Source organism: Cinclus cinclus, chromosome 6 (assembly GCF_963662255.1).
Source record: "Cinclus cinclus chromosome 6, bCinCin1.1, whole genome shotgun sequence".
Classification (NCBI taxonomy): Eukaryota; Metazoa; Chordata; class Aves; order Passeriformes; family Cinclidae; genus Cinclus; species Cinclus cinclus.
The window spans coordinates 49,050,796-49,071,001 of NC_085051.1; the positions used below are offsets into that span (position 1 = coordinate 49,050,796).

General features: G+C 35.0%; 1 protein-coding gene across 1 annotated transcript in view; it reads left to right on the top strand.

The window, feature by feature from the left end:
- The window catches only part of VRK1 (VRK serine/threonine kinase 1), a 35,198-nt gene that overhangs the window by 11,717 nt on the left and 3,275 nt on the right, over positions 1-20,206 (top strand). The window contains exons 4-12 of the mRNA XM_062495550.1: positions 1,481-1,550; positions 1,948-2,035; positions 3,416-3,524; positions 3,661-3,753; positions 4,744-4,876; positions 6,069-6,189; positions 7,084-7,142; positions 7,922-8,100; positions 12,023-12,116. Coding sequence (XP_062351534.1) covers positions 1,481-1,550; positions 1,948-2,035; positions 3,416-3,524; positions 3,661-3,753; positions 4,744-4,876; positions 6,069-6,189; positions 7,084-7,142; positions 7,922-8,100; positions 12,023-12,116 — 946 coding nt within the window. The remainder of the gene's footprint in view (positions 1-1,480; positions 1,551-1,947; positions 2,036-3,415; positions 3,525-3,660; positions 3,754-4,743; positions 4,877-6,068; positions 6,190-7,083; positions 7,143-7,921; positions 8,101-12,022; positions 12,117-20,206) is intronic.

Below are 20,206 nucleotides of genomic sequence, written 5' to 3' on the forward strand. Positions count from 1 at the left end.
ACCCTTCTCCTTTGCATATATAACCTCTGTATTGCTAATTTGTTGTCCCTTGTGGCTGAATAAACTAACTGTGAAAGTAAATGTGCAGGTACCCAAGTCTGTGTGCGTTGATCAGTTGGTCTGTCTTCGGTTTTGGTTTTTTTCTGGTTCCTCCTCACAGGGAGAGGCCAGAAAGCTGAATCGGCTCCATTGTTTATCCGAGCAGCGCTGCTGGAGAAAGTGAGGTGGAGACAGGCAGTAGCTTTGTAATCAAGTGCCCAGGCCTAGGAGTGGTACCCAGGCTGGGGGTATCTGCTCCCAGAGTGTCCCTTCCGGCCGAGCCTCCGAGCCCACGTGTCAGAGCACAGCAAAGCCCGCGCTCAGGGGCGCTTTGGGCTCTGCACTGCTCCAGTGGCATTGGACAGCAGTGAGCCTCTCTTAGCTCAGTGCTGCACTCTGGCCTGTAGCAGTTTGCTGGATCCCTACATCTGCATTTTAAAGTTAAAATTCAACCCATTTCAGATTGATGTATATCTAATGTCAGTGTGGTTGTGTTATTCTTGAGGTTCTTTGCCAGTAATTGCATACGTTTTCTTATTTTTTAAGTGTAGGATATTGTGAAACAGGTACTTTCACAGAGATAGAATGAATTTAGGTATATATGAGTAACTACCCAAAAATATACTGCTTAAGCTCATCTCAAAATCAGTTACTTAAAAATTACAAGAATTGAGATAGTTGTTTTTTTTTTTCTTTTTTCTTTACCTAGTTCTGGAAATGTATAATCAAGATACTTGCCCATCTGCAAGTAGTTGCAGTACTGCAAGTTCTTGCAGTATATCAAATCTTTGGTGTTTTCATAGGAAGTTCTCCCTTGAACTTTACTTGTAATGCATCATTCCCATAGATTTGTCCCTTGAAAATGGAACTGAAATGTATTAAATACAAGGTAGACTCTGAAATCAAAATAGGTATAGCTCTTATAATTTAGAGAAATTTTTAAATCCTCTGTTATTTTTATCTTGGTCAACTAATGTATGAAGGGAACAAAATGCCTTATATTAATAAGAATTTAACTTTTGTTAAGATTTTTTTCATTGAATCATTTCAGGTGTTATTTTAAAATCACTAAATACTACTACAACTGATGCAATCCAGCTGTAATCTGGAGAATCTGAGATAACATTGTTTAATTTTCTCTGCTTGACTTCTGCCAATAATTATTAATATTTCTATACATTTATTATCGGTTAATTTCTTATTTGTTAGTCTTTTGCTGTGGGACAGTATTTTTTTATACCCTTAATGTTAAGCCATTTATAATAAAAATAGCTTTTAGAGATAAATTTCTTTTATAATAAGAAGATATCCTATTGAGTTTATCTACATCAGGTAGAGCATTTGAGGGAGAATATGTTTTTATAAGGGTGAATGTTTCAGCTGTTAATAGTTATTAGGTATTAACACAGTATTTTTTAACAAATTTTAAATTGTCTTAAAGGAACCCAGCCAGAACGGACCTCTTTTTACTGAGTTAAAGTTCTACATGCGAGCTGCTAAGCCAGATGAAAGTAAGCAGTCTATTAAAATGGTTTTAATGAACTACAAGCATTTATGGAAATACAGCCTGTAGAAGTAAAGTAAGATTGAACTTTGAGAACCTCTTTAGGTAATTTTCAAAATGATTCTTAAATTTTGGAAATTGAAGTCAGATATATAGTAAATTAGAGGGTTTTGCTAAGAAGTTCTTTATAGTTCTGTTGGTAGTATTGTCTACATTTAAACTTGAGTTTCATCTCTGCTCCTACAGTGGATATGTGATTAAGTTTCCTGTATACTTTGCATATACATTTCCATGAAATAAGCAGCTCACAGGTACATAGAAACTGTAAGCAATGTGACTGCTCCCTTTTTATGTAAGTCTCTACTCGTGCAAATTCATGAACTTAACTTTATTTGTATTTTCAGTTCAGAAGTGGACTAAGTCCCATAAACTGAAATATTTAGGTGTACCAAGATATTGGGGTTCTGGCTTGCATGAAAGAAATGGAAACAGGTGAATATATCTTTTGTTGACATATATTGGAATTTATTTCATCCGCAATAATTATCTCTTTTAGCCTAAGTTAGTTTATAAGGTGTATTTTCTGCTTATCTTCACGTTGTTCCGTTCTGCTACAAATTTTCATGTGCAAGGCAAGGGTGTGTTTAGGGACTGTATGAAGAGATACATTTTGTCTGTGTTCTGTTTATTACTCCTGTTTGTTTTTGTTAGAGTCTTTATAATTGAGATTTCACTTGTTGTGAACATTGCTGTAAAACAGTGATGCTATTTATGTATATGTCGTTTAGAAGCTTTTTATATTTTAATTAAAACTAAGTCAATTTCTCGTGTACAAGTCCTGGAATAATATGACGAAAGTATTTCTTATGTGCACTTAAAGAATATTTTCTCACACAAATATTAAGGACTTAGTGCTCTCTCAAATCTGTTCCATTTTCCCTAGGGATGGTGTTTTTTCTGGCTTTATCTGTGAGCTCAAATAATTGTTAAATGTTAAATTTGTTTTAAGTCTAGAGTTAATTTTTAGTATTCTTCCATGCCAGGAAAAGTTTTTGTTACTTGGTCTTTAATGTTAATGCTTGCTTATGTAATATTCTTTGTTTCGAAACAGCTGTGCTGCAAAGGAGTTTTGGTAGTTCTTTGGCAGCTTACAGTAGGTCAGGCTTCTTTTGCATAGGGCAGTCGGTGTTGGATGCCTTAGGGTGTCAGAAATATCAGTGTTTCTGAAACTCAGCTGTAAAATTGACTTAATGTAAAACAAAATTCATTTTGAGAGCAAAAGTTAATGTAGCATTTTTCTATACTGCAAATAAAAGTGACTTTGCATTCATTGTTAAGTGCAATAATTTACTTAATATGGCCACTGTGAACTCTTATCATTCTAGAACCAGTTTGTCTATAGCAATGAATATCAGAACACCTCTCGTAAGTGAGATATTTTTGTTGTTAACAATAGGTCAAAAAAAATTGCAATAGATTTCAGTAAAGGAACATTCTAAGTGAACATATTAAATCACTTAGCCATTCATAAAAGCTAAGAAATGTATTTTTGTAAGTAGATGGTGCTTGGTTTTGCCTTTAGTGAGTTGCAATAGGGATGTTTTCCACTGTGAGTGCTTGTTATTTTGTTACATCGCTACAATAAAGAGCAGTTCTTTTGATGGATGAACATTTGAGTAACTGATGTAAAAAAGGTAAGAATTTATGTACAGCATTACAAAAGGCTGTATTTTAGGTATTTCCCACAGTTTCTTTTGAGAGAGGTGTATTCAGTCACTAGTTAGTACAGTTAACATGCAGATAAAATACTTTCCTTAAGTACGATTCAGCAACTTTGCTGGTTTTTTTGCTTTTTTTTTCCCTTGCACTTAGCTATCGATTTATGATAATGGACAGATTTGGCAGAGATCTTCAGAAGATGTATGAAGAGAATGCAAAGCAATTTTCCCATAAAACTGTACTACAATTAGGCCTGAGAATAGTAAGTTTAAAAAACACATTTTGTTTTCTACATCCGTCTTCCCTCTGTAAATGTCTCAGTCCCACTTTTGTGCTGAGTCCAGGTCCTCTAGTGGGCAGACCTGGGTACTGCATTTACTCGACTTTTGTTTTGTTAGCTTGATATTCTGGAGTATGTCCATGAGCATGAGTATGTGCATGGAGACATCAAGGCCGCAAATCTCCTTCTGAGTTACAAGAACCCTAATCAGGTATTTATAATGCATTTTACTCCTCACATTTTAAACCTTCTATTTGACAACAATGGAAGTGCTTTGAACCTGTGAAATCTAGCAGAAGCTCATTTTTAAGAATGTATATGGTAACATTATTTCTGCTTGACATTTGTATCTAGTTAACATTCTACGATTTTTTAATGCATTTTGCTGGACAGTTATCAATTGACTATTTGGCCTAAATAGTATTCTAGAGAAAATCTTGAGATTAAAAAAAAATTGACTCACAAATAGGTATTTTCAGGTGGAAGCCTAAAATTATATAGCACACTGGTAAATTATGTTTGCCTGTCTGCATTGTTACCTCTTTGCTTTGTTCAAGAAATCCATCAGATAAGTGTTCTGTTACTTGGAAAAATTGGTCTTTAGAGTGTTGATTGTTCCACTTGATTTATGGAAGTCTTTCATTTTCCTGCATTTTTAACCCTCTTTACTGTTCAAACAATGCATATTAGAGTTTCAAATTATGTATTTGTTCTTGCCCAAACATTTTAGCTTGTGAAAGATGTACAATATTAAGTAATTTCAGTTCTCTTAAAGTAACTGAGCTTTTTGTGAGAAGCAATAGTATGTAGTATTGTTCAAGTGGGTCAACTGACTTTAAAGAAGGTAGCACAGTGTGTGTATTTATAACTCTATGGATATTACTTCTTTTTTGTTTGTTACTTTTTTTTTTAATCTAATTTTACTGGTTATAAATACTGTACTGCACTTGCCTTCTGTAGCAGCAAGAAATAACTTTCAGATCAGACTACTTTATGGAAAACAATAAAACCTAACTGGCATATTGCTTTCAAATCATGTGTTAAGATTAAAAAAGTACTGGGAATCATTCAGAGTTGAACAATTCACTATTCTTAATACTTTCAAAGAAGTTACGAGGATGGTTGGGAATTGCATTTATTAGTTGTTTGGTTTTTGTATTTATAGTTCTTTAATCCTAGAATGCTTTTTGGAAATTGCTAGGTGTACTTGGTGGATTATGGACTTGCCTATCGATACTGTCCTGAAGGAGTTCACAAAGCATATAAAGAAGATCCTAAAAGGTGCCATGATGGAACTATTGAATATACCAGTATTGATGCACACAAGGGTGTGGGTAAGGATGTAAAACTCAGCAATAGGTGTTTGCATATCCTTTTTTATAAATAAAAGACTTAACAAAACTCAGTGCAGCAAACAGTTCTCAGGTTTCTGATTCTAAATTATGTTTTTCTTTTTTTTCTTTCTCTTTTTTTTTAATTGATGTGCTATGCTGGCATTTTTCTTTTTTTCTATTTACTAACTTTTACTAATTGGACCTGAAATGTAACTTTCTTAAGATCTCCTTAATTTACTGAGATAAGAAGTTCAACGTATTGCTTTTTATTAACCAAGTAGAAATGGAATAGTGCTTGTGAGATAGTGATAGAAAAATAAGTCCTGGTTTTAGGAGAAAAATAGTTGCTGTTATCAATGTGAAAATATTTTTTAACTCAACAAACTTAATTTAATTAATTATGCCTATTGTTGCTGAACATCAAAAAGCAAGAAGCGAGAAAAGGTTGAATATGTAAAGGACAAGTTTATGTCTGATTAATCATTGAGGATTTATAGTGAATATCAACTTAATTTTCTTAAATTTTGCTTTGTTACCATAAGAGTGTTTTCTGCAAAACTAACAGCTGTTGAAAATGTTTATTTACTTGAGGATACTTGAAGTTGAACATAACCAAAGACAACTTGATCTGCAAAATTATACTAGTGTAGTCTATAGTCACTGTACATGTGAATTGTGTTGGTGTTTTCTTTGTGGTTGCTTATTTCTAGGTGGGGTTTTTTTTTGTGAAGGCTTAGGGATCTGATCTCATACTGTCCTTTGTTCAGCTTTCAGGCCGCATAAAATAATTCATCATTGCAGAATATTTTTGGGGGAGGTGGGTTTCAGCACTTTTACCTTTTTGTAGACAAAGGGAAGTAAAAACTATTTTGAACAGAAAGTCAATCACTTCACTAACTTGTTCTATTTTTTCCACAACCTGAGTACTTAAAAAGCTTCCCAAATTGGGATAACTGCAGCATGTCATGTCTTTGAATAGGAGAGATTGATAAAGGACGTGAAAATGAAGCGATCCTTCCAGATGTAGGAACAATATTTTTTCCTTCCTATCTTTCATGCTAAAATAAAGACATAAGTAACAGATAGAGTAGTGTTACAATGTTAGCATTGTCTTAACATATTTATAAATTTTTACATGTGCTTTACTAGCTGATGTAATGGTTGTTTTTATTGTGTGCATATATTTATTTAGCACCATCGAGACGTGGTGATCTGGAGATCTTGGGTTACTGTATGGTTCATTGGCTTAGTGGCCATCTACCATGGGAAGATAATCTGAAAGATCCAAATTTCGTCAGAGACTCAAAAATCAGGTGGGAAACTATTTGTTTTCATTCTCTTTTGAAGATGAAAATGTCTTTCTGTAGAAATGCTTTGAACTTTCAGTATGTTCTGTTTTGGTGAGTAGCTGTTGTTTTATATACTCCCCCATTTTCCTTTTGTGAATCACGTATCCTTGACTTGTAATTAAACTTCACTTATACTGTTCTGCTGTCTTCTTTTGCATATGTGAGATGTTTGTTTTTCCACTGTAGTATTGTCACTTTAAAATTGCCATGGTGAAGCCAAAAGCATTCTCATCAGAATGCAGGTTACCATCAGTCATGCTTTACAGGAAGAGAAGTGTGGAGTGCGAGTCTCTTTAACACCATGCTCTGATGCATGTGGAAGAAATGAAGGCTAAAGGGGAATCTTAAATATCTTTCTGTATCATTCCAGCTGGAGCACTACTGTAACAGGATTTTAAAATTATTTTTCATTTTGTCCCTCAGCCTCAATGTCAACAAGCCTTTGTCTTCCCCTCAGCCCAGAACAACCTTCTCTTGTCACGTATTTAATCTGAAGAGAGCTGTCCCAGTGCAGCTCTCTTCTAATTCTAAAAAAGCAGCAGTTTCTGTCTCATTAACAAGTATTTGTTATTTGGCTTCCTTAGCACTGGTATGTGAGGGTTGAAAATGGACCAGTTCTTTTTCTTCAGTCTTCTACTTGCTTTTAAGAATCAAAAACTGTTTTAGATGGAGTGTCTGGCCATTAGATTCTCAAATGTGCTGCGCAGCTACTAATGGCTACACTAAGTCATACCAGAGGTTTATGCAATAGTGTTTCTTGTGTCTGAAAGTGGCCCAAACTGGGTATTTAGTTTATCAGAATAGCACAAGATTGAAAGTTTGAAAGAAACAGTAATTTTGACTAATTTTGTTTTTCAGATGTAGAGATAATATTTCCATTTTGATGGACAAATGCTTTCCTGGGAAAAATAAACCAGGTAAGAGGAGTTATTTGAAAATACTTGTTTATTGAAATTTTTAACTATTTTACTTCTTCCTTTCAATCAGGAAGAGCAAAGTGTCATAAATTAGATTGTTGCTTAAGAAAAGTCTAGACTCTTAGTTTTGGCTGCTGTGTAAGTTAATTTTTCACAACTGAATTTTAGGTATGTAAATTTAAGAAGTAATGCAGACTTGAAGTATAGGTTGTTCCTATTTGGCAGAGGTGATTTGCTGAGTACATTTTTTTTTAAAACTGACTCTATTAAGAATACACTTTCTTGGGATCTTAATATTTAGTTACTTCTAGCTATTGCTGGTGTTGGGAAGAGTTTTCTCATTCAAGTGTGACTTGTTTGTTTTTTCAGTGGTCTGATGTTTCATGTATTATTTAGTATATGTTTCAGTCTTGAGCTGACGAAGTTCTGAGACAGCACTGAATTTCCTTTTCCACATTTTTTAGATATAGACATAAGAAATACCATGTAAATAAGCATTCATTGGTGAAGATTGGCCTATTAGGTGTTTTTACGACTGACTGTTTTCTTCATTGCAATAAACATGTAACAAACAGTGATGCTGTCATCACTGGGTAATGAACCTTGGTATAATTTTTTTCTAAAATGTGTACTAGTAAAGACATAATTATTATGAATTTATAAACAACCATTTCAAAAATAGCATAAGTACTGCATGCATAATTTCTGTCTCCTTTGTAGTAAAAGTGAATGATTAAAATGTTTTCAATAGAAATTAATTGGAGGTGCCATTTCTTTAGATGAAATAACCAAATATATGGAAAAGGTGAAGCTACTCAGCTACGAAGAGAAACCTGTTTATCAGCATTTCCGAGAAATACTTCTGCAAGGTCTCAAGGCCATTGGACAAAAAGATGATGGTGTGCTTGACTTTGGCTTGGCAGAGAATGGAGACTTTCAAAGAAATCCTGTGCAAAAGGTTTTACTCCAAAAATTCATGTCATTTTTTATTGCATTTCGTTGAGCAAAGTAAGAATGGTGTTGGAAGTAGATGTCATAGCTTAATCCACTAGCAAATAATTAAATAGTGAAATGTTTAAGTCCTAGTTGCACACATTATTTCTCTAATGCAACTTAACTAATTGTTAGTAAAATTTAATACAGAATGATGTTTATAGAGGTACTTTCATAGTGGACATACCTTGGATAACAAAATTTGTGTTCCTACATGTAATGATATTTGAGCAGATGAACATTTTGTTAATATACTTATTTCTTGAAATGGGTAAAACTCCAGGTGGATCAAAGTACATGTAAAATTAGTTTAGTTTTTGTTTTGTATTAGTTAGTTTGCTTTCTATGACTAGTTCATAGCTTAGTTTTAAGTGTACACCTTTATGCCAAGGATTTGATTCTGGAATTCACATATCAATTTCACTGTGATTGAATGTGTTATTTTTGAGTCTTAACTGGTAGGCTAGGGTTGTTTTCTTCTTTGTATTTAAGAAGCCTTGAACTCTGGACTTGAATTCCAGTTTGAATATGGCATTAAGGACTTCTTAAGCTTTAGGGGAAGTGTATGTTAAAACAGCTTATACCCATGAAAAAAGGTCATATAATGGGACAGTAATGATCATCTACTTCCAACTGCATTTATTACTTCTTTATTTACATTTTTTAGTAGCAGGTGCACAGTTTATTGTTTCCTTTACCATGAACTGGAACTGAGTATTATAATACAGGATAATAGTATAAGTGCATTGCCTGCTTAGTGACATGATCAGCGGTGTGTTAAAAATGGGGAAAAAGCAGGAAAAAAGAAACAACTGTACGATTCTAAAGCCTTCTGAAGATACATGCTCACCTTTTCTTAGATCTTTTTGCCCAGTAAATAGTATTTTGGCTAAAATCATACAGCTGTGGTCTCTATACTAATATTTTCTGCTGAACTGAGTGTTAAGGTCCCTGCAAAAGGAGAGTTTGATAGCATAAGTTCTGTTCCCCCTGTGGTTTGATAGGGCTTGTGACCTGTATTTTGGGGAAAAAATAATCTGTCTTTAATGGTTGGCTGGTTTCTTTGCTGAGTAAGTTGGCCTGCTGCAGAGCCAACATCTGTGACCTTTAATGTCCTTGTCCAGCAGTGGTGCCTGGTACACATTTTCAATGGAATTAAAACATCAAAAATCTTGGTTTTTTTAGCCTGTATCAGTCGAAACCATTCCCAAAGGGTGAGATAATCCTTTTCCATAGGTTCTTACCTCTTGACATTAAATGGAAGTAGCCTTTTCATTGGGTTTCTTTTATAAATATACTTTGAGAACCTTATGCATGGTCAGCTTACTCAGTTGTCACAAATCTGAAGCACTTAGATGAAACAGGGAGTGCTACTGGCCCACTGGAGTAAGTGTTTTCAGCTGTCTGCTTCATATTTCAGTGGACTTGATGCTGCATCATGCCAGCTACTGCTAGAGTGTCTGGACAGAATAAGATCAATGAACATCATAACCTTGCTTTTGACCAAACACCAGGACAGATGACTCTTCCTTCTATGTTGGCTTTTGTAGGCCTTGTAGCAGCTTCAATATAGGGTAGGGTAGAAGATGACTTATTGTTTTAAAGATGAGCTTCAAATTCCAAACTTCATTAAAAATTACTCTCCATAATGATAATTTGCCATTGATCAGTAGCATTTTGCCTCCGAAAGCCAGGATCTTCTGTCACGTGTTGAATTTTGTTTGTCATGCTTAATGCCTAATTTGAAAAAGAAAAATGTAGTCTGGCATCCACTCTTGAGAAGATTGTGACCTCTGACATGAAATATCTTTGACATTTTATCTCTACTGATCTTTTAATCACGGCAGGTCTTAATGTACCTATTCTTAATTTCTTTTGGTGCAACCTACTATTACATTTTTTTAAAACAGTATTATTTGATCTTTTGAGGTTATGCTGTTTCATAGCTAGGAGATAATATTTCTAGCTTCTGTGTAAATACATTCATAGAATGTAGGATTCTCCTGTGCTATCAGCTAATTGAGCTGTGGTGGGCATTATGTGTTACATATAAGCATGGTTGTTCTGGAGTCTGTCATTTTCCAGTATTGGTATCTGGGTAAGAGTCACAGATGTCTGCTGTATTAAAAGCTTGCATTTTATTTTCTATATCGTGGCTCAGATTTCCCCAGATGTATAAGTAAATGCAACATAATCCTTAGCTGTGCTTGAGATTTTTCCTTCTTTTTTTTTTTTTTTTTTTCCTGTAGAGTAAATACGTTAGTTTGTGAGTGTGGTGTTCTGTAGTAGCTCTAGACAAACACTAAGCTAACAGTACCATGTATTGAAGGAAGTATTTCAAGCTCTGGACTAATTTATTTAGAGCAATGACCACATTTTACTGTTGTTTAGTACTGAAGAGTGGCTGGGAACTATTTGGAGTAAAGTAGCCTGGAAAAATACAGATCTTAGTGATTTGTGGTTCGTTCTAACGTTCAGGTTCAGATGTGCAGGTGTTGCTTTTGTCAGATGAATGCTGCCTGATTTCTACTGCTATGTAATTTACCTGCATCAAGATTAAGAAACCACTTTTTAGTAAATAAGCTTGGAAACAAGATAAATGTATTTTGCTTTTGTGTAATATGTATTGAATATCTGTTTTTCTGATGAGCATTTAAAATGTTTCCTAGTACAATTGGGAGGAATGCATTATCTCTCATATAAAAGCAGTACAGCGCTGAAATAGTCCTCCTTAATTTTGGTCAGAATGAACAAAAGTGTCTGTGTTTATTCCTGCCTAATGCATCACAAATCTGCTGACATGCTAACCTTGGAGTCTTGGCTGGCGGTAATCAGGCCTGTGCACCGGCAGGAAAGATGTACCTAATGCACTCCATCAGTGCAGTTTGCATATGGAAGTTCTCACAGGGGAGCTGCCCTGTGCCAGCTGAGGGTTACCTGCCCACTGCAGTTATTGTATGTAATTATCGAACCAATCTGTTCAGCCCAGCAGGGTTTAGATGGTAATCATGAAGCAACACTTTGGGAAGGAAAGATGTAATGCACTCTCCCCTTCTCCCATGAGCTGTGTGAAGTTGTAGCCACTTTTAAAGCTGTATTAGTACAGCTCTAGTCTCACACAATTAATAAATAAATAAATATAGAAAAAGGAAAGACAAAACTCCTCCTGTGTTCAGTGCTTTTCATGTATGCCTGATGCAGGTCAGTTCATCTTTTGCAAAAATCACAACTCCAAAATGCTAATTTTCCATAACTACTTCAGGAATACTTTGCAATAGTAAGATTAAATGTATTGCACAGATGATAAGAGTTCTATCCATTTAGAAGTTTTAAGATAATGTACCTTGAATAGAGTTCAGATTTTCCAAATACCTCTCTTTGGAACAGAACCCATGGTTACTATTTTAAAAAAAGTACTATCAGTGAGTCTTAGCTGCTTTTAAGCTGTGCAAAGAAAGCCTTAAGAAGCAAGGATGCAGATAAACTGAATTCTATGTGGTGTAATTTTTTTAGAAAAACCCAATTAATATGAACTTGGGATAAAATATTTTTGTGTGTTCTTTAAGTTTTTCAGATTGCTCCTTTTGTAACATTTATTCAGTGTAAGTTAAAAAACCAGCAGGTTATGATCACAACACCTCATGTATTTCTACATCAAAATTTCAACAACTAAAGTGATCTGCAGATTAGCAAACTGTTGTTTTAAGTTGTGATACCAGTATTCTTGTGTTAATACAGGAATAAATTTTCTCTGTTACTGGAGACATTTTATAGTATATAATATAAAATAAGAGAATATCTTGTGAGGTTATTTTCTTCTATACATGATCTTTCCTGCTCTTGAGTTCAACTGCTATTTTTTGTTAATTTTTTTTTATTTTTTCCAGAAGAAAAGAAAGGCAGCAGCTGCAGCCAGTGAGAGCGCTGAGGTGGAAATGGAAGATACAGGAAGTCCAAAAAAAAAGAAAGCTGCTACTTCTAGTAAGTCAAAAGATTGTTCTGACAGTCACATGTAAAGATGTGGCAGGATACCTTGGCTCAAGTCCAGACCCCCACACAGCCACTCATTCCCCTCCTCAGTTGGACAAGAGGAGAAAACAGGATGAGAAAATCCATGAATTAAAACAAAGATGAGGAAATCTATTACTGTTTACTGTTTTGGGCAAGCCAGACTCAACCTGGGGAAAACAGATGTAATATATTGAACATTTAAAATAGATTTGGATAGAGACAGCATTAAAACAACACCTTTCCTTCCCCTTCCTCCAAGCTCAACCTGACTACTTCACCCTAAATTCTACCACTCTTCCTGTTCAGTGCAGAGGTCCTGAAGGGGAAGTGTGCTGTGGTCTCTGCTGCTCCTTCATCCTTACATTTTCCCCCTGCTTCAGTGTGGCTTCTCTCTTTTGGGTTGCAGTCTTTCAAGGAAAAAAAAAAAAAAAAAAAAAGTGGCCCATTTTTTTTCAGGAAATACCCATTTTCTCCAGGTTGGGCTCTCACATGAGTTCCAGGGGATATCTCCTCCACTCTGGGTCCTTCCTGAGCTGCAGGGAATATATGCTCTGGTGCAGTGGAGTACCATTTCCACCTCTGACTTTGGTGTTCTGTCTACTGTTTCCCACTCTTCTCCCTGCACTGCTACTCCCTTTCTACCTGTCCAGTGATTTTTTTTGTCCATACTTAAATCTTTCCACAGAGGTGCCATGAACAAATTTGGCTCAGCTTTGGCCTACAATGGGTTTATTTAGAAGCTTTGGCCTGCAGTGGCTTTGTACTGGAGCCAGCTGGAAAGGGCTGTGTCAGGCACAGGAGAGCAGCTGGCCTCTCCCCACAGAGGCTAGCCCTGAAGCTGACCTCAGCTTGCCAAAACCCAGCCACATGGCCATAAAATAACCAACAGAACCTTTAGCAGTTTAAGTGCTTTTGGTATTTTGCAGGGTTTTTCTTTTTTCAGATTAACTTTATTATATAAAATTAAAATATTTCAACTTTCTTTGTAAGACAGGATTATGCTCCAATTAAGTAGTGCCCAAAGCTGGTGGAATTGCTAGGTGGAAAAAATTGGTGGCTGAACCCTGTTCATTTGCCATTGTTCATTCTCTGCTCATTCTCATTTTTGTCCTCCTGTCTTGTCCAGTCACTGTTAGAACATGCTGACTCCTCAGGATTCTTCTTTCCCAGAATGTTAAAGCCAAGGGCTAACAGCAGCAGCTTCAAGGAAAGGATTAGCTATAAGGCTAGAAAATGCTGAAGCTATTATTTCAATATAATTTGGCGTAGTTTCAGTGCAGTATGGAAAAAGTCATGGACAGATAAAGTAGGATTATTGAAATTCCAAAGTGAGAAATCTTCAGTAGATCTGTATAGGGTAAGCTGATGGTAAGTGTCCAGCCAAACTGCTTTATGGATCCCATCTTGTAATGCCTTTATGTAAATGTGAACTGAACTCAAGTAATAGCAAAGATATTTTTCCTAAAGATTTATTTATTTATTTTTTTATTTATTTATCTATTTATTCCTAAAAGAATTTTTAATTTTAAGTAAAACACCAGATATTGTCTGTGGTCAAATAGTCTAAAAATAATGAAGCTATAAAACTGGTCTACACCAAAAGAAGTCTTGTTTAAAAATGATTTGATGAAGGAGTATTGCAGGATGGGAAACTGTAACCTTTCTAAGACAATAATAATACTGGTGAGTTCTTGATTTACTTAAACTGTATGGCATTGAAATGCAAGGAGCAAAGCTAATGTTACTTCAGGAGGAGACCCTGTGTTGGTCATTTTCAGCTGTTTATATTAAAGAATTTTAATCACTAAGACCACTGCTTGTTTCTCTTTTTTGAATGCCTATTTACTTACTGACTTCAATTTATTATAAATTGTCTAGTCTGTCAGTGGCAAAAAAGTGTTAATTGGATTATGATTTCTTTCAAAACAATAGAATTAATTTATATGATTCTGTTACAGTTTTAGTATTTTAGATATAAGACTTTTTAACAAAAGACTTAATGCAGTTGACTTTTCTGGTTGTGATTTGATACACATGTCCAGAACATACTTTCTTTTCTTATAATATATTATACTACCTTTTTCCTGGGATTGTAAGTTGAAATTCTTGTAGAAGGAGATGGAAAAGAACTTGAAGAATTGCAGTCTGGGTGGTAACATCAGCTTTTTGCAAACAAGTTTTTTTCAGACTCAGTAAAGGTATTTGGGAGGCTGTACAGAGTTTCATAATAAGCTTAGAAGAGAAAAACTTCCTCTTGCTAGTTCAGTAGAGTTACAGATGAAATGGCTCTAATTTCTCCTTTTTACACTACTCAATTTAATGAATACCAAGTAGAGGGAGTATATAAAATGCTTTCAGGTGAAATGTGATACTTGTACGTACTCATTTTGTTCTCTCCAAATTTGGAGTTAAAAACTTTACCAAACTATTACATGATTCATAAATCTGTGTTGAAGGAAAGGGCAACTGTTTCATAATCTTTTCTGATTCTGATGCTTTTATAGTTTGAAAAGGGCTGGTTATTATAGAAATACTTAAAACTGTGTTTCCAAATCTGACTGCTTTTGTGTTACTATGGACTTGTTTCTCCATTAAATGATTTTTCCTGTAACAAAAAAAAATAAAAAAAAATCCTGAAGTAAAATACATATTTTCTTGATACCTCATAGTTGTACAATTTGAAGTTGAGTCATACAGGAATGTTTAAAAATTGTTGAAATTCTATTTTATTGGTTTCTAAGGGGCATAAATATATTGGAATGGTGGTTGCTCTTCAGGTATTCAAACATCTCATAAGTGTTTGAACAGAAAGCAATGGCAAGAAGAGCTGTGCAGTCTTTTGCTGTTCAGCTTATCAGCATTAACCACATCTGACTATGCAGTTTGTCTTGTCCAGTCCAAAAGATTAGTTGTCCCCAGAAGATCCTGATCAGCTGTGTGGCATTTTGAGTACCCTAAGGTGCTCAGTGGCTGTAGGAAGTCTGTCAGTATTGAAATCTGCTGGGGCTATGGGGCCCCAAAGGACAGTCATCTGGAAATTCTTGCTTCTGCTGTCAGCTGCCCTTGGTTGTTCTCAGTGCAAGAGTGGCCACATCAGATGAGGTCTTTAAAGGCCTTCTCTTCCAATCCTGTCAGCCATCAGTATTTCTAGAGCAGTCAAGTGACTATTTGGAAACAATTTCAGAAAGCCCTTGAGAAACAAACTGTGTTGGAGTTTCAAAATAAGTTGCATGAAATTTGGTGAAATTCTTAAATTGTTTTTTATTTATATTAGCATGTTATAATCCTTTTTTTCCTGACATAACAAACTCATAGGCTTTCCTGAAAAGGGGAATTTTGCAAGGTATCCTTTATAAAGTAGTATGGATGACGTTGAAGTATTATATTAGCCAATCTATCTCCACCAGGAAAAATGCTGTCAGAAGAGATGATTTCTATTTAAATGAGAAGCTTTTTCCCCCTCTGTTGCAACTGCATTTTCAGTGTTAGCTGCCTTCAAGTACAGTAGTAAAATGTAGAGGCTTATAAATGATGATACTGTTAAAGCAGAATACCAAACTTTGGCATACACTGTACATACCCGCCAACGCTTGTGCAGGGGTGTAATGTATAATATAATAGGACTAATATGCTTATTTTTGATCAGTTTGGTGGAGTAGGCAGATAGTACACGCATCCTCAGTGAAAATCTCATAAATGCTGGAAAAACAAGAGTTTCATGAGAATTTGTGCATAATCCTAGGTTCAAAACTACAGTAGAAATAAAACAACTACCCCAGCAGGTATTTTTTAATCTTGGGACTGATGAAGATTGGATTAGAGCAATACAGAGTTTTTTTAGAATAGCGTTTTTTCTCTTCTGAATTTTTAAATGTGATTTTGGGGCTTATTAATTAGACATATAAACAAAAACACTAAAATAGATACAGCAATGGAAGTACTGTATTTTTAAATATACTTTTAAAATAGTCAATGCTACTATGGGTAGGAATTCTGCAGGTCTGTATTGCTGGATAGCATCTACCATGCTGAGGTCTTAACAGGAGTCTTTGGTTATTCTTGCAATGTAAATAGGGAACTATGTGAACAGCTCCAATATGAAAACAGTCTTACTGATGGATTGGTTAGAAGAACATTCCAAAATGGTGGGTTTATATTATTTCTCAATTAATAGGTACTTAGCTTTGTGTTTATTTACCTTGCATGGCTGTGCTTAAATCAGTATCTGGGCTATTGTCTGAAATAATTTTTTCTTTATTCAAGTAAGGTTTTTTTACTTAATGACCACTTAAGTGCATTTTTGCATTTAGAGAATTACTGGCTTTGTCACCAAGCTTTAGGGCAAAGCAAATCATACTTTTGAGCTTCTTTATGGTGCAGCTTCTCTGTACCAAGGCCAATGTTACAGGTAGATTTTTGTTTAACATCTCTTAATCTTGTACCCTAAAAATCTTATTTTCTGTGAACTTGTGCTGCACAATGTCTCTTCCTTCTTGTGGAGGATTTGGTATTGACTACTATCTGTAGCAGACTCCAGGAGGAAGTAGTTACAAGTTTTAAAACTGTGTATCCATATCTGTGCTTAGTGACTGAAAGATCTGTCCCTTTCTGTGGGCTTCTTAGCCTTCCCTTACTTGTCTCAGGAATGTTGCAATTTAAATGTTCTAGTACTGGAGTTAATATTTTTAGAAGTTAAAAGCATGTGCTCCAATGTTGTGTCTCGAAATTGCCAGAAAGATCTGGGGTTTAAGCAGAAAAATCCTGTTTTCAGTTCCCTGAAATATTGACAAACTCACTTGTATATTTTACGTTAAGTATATTCAAACCCAATAAGAAGTGATCTGTCTCTTTATGGCCTGTCCTGAGATTTTTTGAGCATCTTCAAAAGCTATTTAAATTAGAAAAGGTGTGGCAGGAGGTGATTTTAATTTTAAACATTTTTAAATATTGTGGCTAGGAAGGTTAAAATAGATTTGCTATACATTTAATTTATCTTTGTAGTTCTTCACTGACAGTAGGGTTTTTCTGACAATTTGCAAGTGAGAAATACAGTGAGAATTACTTTAAACATGTACCACTAATCATAGTTAAGATAAAAAATTAGTGTCCAACATGTGAATTATGGGAGTGTTACTGTGTACTTCTGTGTGTGCTTGGAACTCAATTCTGTATTTAATCTTCCTTTACATTTTAACCTTATTTCTGTACAATATCTTCATATCATTTCTAACACTTCAACACATTTAAAATGTCAGTAATTTAGGTTCCCTTTTTTGACTTCATGGGACTTTCTTATGTTTGCTGCTAATAAAAAGTATTAAATTAAAACAAAACACCTTGCAATGAAAATTTTCCATGTGTGAGGTTTTGTATAGTGACTTTATGTAGAATTTAAGAAAAAAAAAGCTATGTCTGCTTTTTGGTTGTTTTTGTGTGACCTGAAGATGAATTGCAGTATGTTGAACAAGTATTGCAATTCAAACTCAGATATAAAATTTGCAAGTGAAATTTTTCCACGGGAAAGAAAAATTGTACTGCAGTGGCTCAGATTTTTACAGGGAACTAACCTTTTGCAAGATTGTAAGTAATTTGAATTAAACTGCCTTCTTCCTGCAAATTGCTGTATGGCAAAGAGGAAGGTTAATTTCAGACACATGCTGCATGGGACGAGTGATTTCTGTTTATGTACAATTGTGTTTTGAAATATCTTCAGTGAAGCAATTTTGCAAATAGAAGTAAACCAGTTTCAGTTTTATCTGGAACAATTTTATATTAAAATTTTTAGAAGAACACTCATACATTTGATGTTATCTGTAAGAAATACACAGGCATAAAGTCATAAAAAATAGATTCTTGTGTTCCAATGTTTTCCCTTATGAGAATATGAAAAGTATTTGCTTTATTTGTTGCAGAAAAGGGAGTACTTGGCAGAACAGAGTAGCTAAACCTAAGCCCCATCTCACAACTTCACTGACTTTTCTCTCTCATCCCCACTCCACAGTCATATATTTACTGGCATTCAAGTCCAAGTTGCATTCTTCTGGTATCTCCTTTTTTTTCTGAGTCATATTTCTGAATTCTTGTATAAAAAGCTGCTGTGAAAAGAGAAAAAGCCAACTAATCACAACTACCATTTGTCGCTCTTGCAATTTCTGCAGCAGCTTTAGAGTACTGAAAAATGCTTTTCTGAGAAGTGTTATTCACCAGTTTTTTTCAGTTATGCAGGGGTTCCCTGGGTGAACTGGGAAAGAGCTTGTCAGAGGACTCTTCCTTAAAAGAAGGAAGAGTGTTCTTAAAAGAAGACTTCATCTTTTTACAGTCTTCCTTAAAAGAAGATTTCATCTTTTATCTTCGTTAAAAGTATCACTTCATTGGCACCATATTCAAACTGCCCTAAGTGATTGGAGAATATTGGTGTTTAACTCATTAAATGCTGCAGCCTGCCTTAAATGGCCATTTGATGTTTGCAGTTGGTTGCTGAATGTAGTCTTCAGCTTCCAACACTATTTTCTTATTCCTTCCATATGTAAATAGCAAATATATGGATTCCATTTTCTTGTTTCCTTTTTCAATCTGATGATTGTAGAACCCTTTTAAGGTGCAGTTGAAGGAAAAAGGTCTCCTAGAGAGCCATCTAGCAAAATGACTTGGTTGTTTGATAGCAACAAAGACAGCTGCAATATACCTGAAGCACATTTTACAAGAGAAAAGGGATACTGTGATGAGGCAGAATTTTAAAGAACTGGTAGTTCTAAGTTTAGCTGCTTTGGAAGCCTCAAGTAAGTATTTCTTACTTAAATTAGTAACAAAATTATACTTGGGAATAATTTATTGCACTGAGACCTGATGTAGTGGTGTATGTAAGATTGTAGATTGGGGACAGTCTCATTCCTACCTTATAACTTCTCAGGTTAACTGTGGCAATTTCACGTATTTATGTGTGGAATAATTTAATACAGGCATGTAGTTGCCTCTGTTAAAGCAACCAGTCCTAGCAGTGTTCTGCTGTGGCACACGGAGTGTCTACACAGAAATGATGATTAAGCTTTGTGTAGATACCAGTTGAGAACATCTCTTTCATAGAACTCCACCACATCATCCACCACTCCAGATTTACTGGCCTTTGTTTCTCAAAGAGAGAAATGTAGAGCAAAAGGTGTGTGTAAGCTTGTGCACACGCCTGCGTGGACTTCAGGTTTGGGGTTCTTTTTGAGAGAGGAAACCTTGTAGTGTCTGATCAATGTACTCTACCACTACTTTGATGTTAGATGTTTTATTCAATGATGGTGACTGCAAATTTGGTTTAATAGCTGCAGTTGCTGGAACTCTTCAGCCCATTAGCTGGAGACTGGCATGTAGTTAGCCTTTTTCAGGTGTAGATTCAGCATATGGAAGTGATACTGTTGGCTCACTTCTAGCATGTCTGCTGTTAGATATTTTTCACTTACCTGATGTTTGCTGACAGTCTTAAATCTCTGTGTGGCTGTCTTTACAGATATTCTAACCTATGATGTAACTTAGAAGTCACCTAAATCCTACTTGATTTTATCTGCTCAGTTGCTGTGTTTTCATGTTTCCAAATCTCTCTTTGGAAAAATCTCTCCTCCTTTTTATCAAAGAAGACAATTTAAACAGGAGAGTTCTGACTCTGAGTTTATCAAAGGAACTTCTGTAATTTTATAGAAACATTTTTAACTTGAGCACAGTTTTATTTCTTAGTCATAAGACTTGTGTGTTTCTAAAACGGAGTGTGTAGAATTGGAAGATGAGAAGGGACATCTGTGAGATCTGCCCTATACACCAGTCTAATTAATTTATGTTGGTGTTAATCTTGATACATGCTAATATTTTATCTTAAAACCTGTATGATTATTCTAAAACTTCCCTGGTCAACACCACTTGTAGTACTTAACTATCCTTAATATTACAAAAGATTTAATAAAGGGGAGTATTTTAATATTTTTGTTACCTAATATGAATTTCCCTTAAGCTTAGTATTTGTGCTAGCTGCTGTGGACATGAAAATGACACTTATTTTATACAGCAATCTTTTGCACATC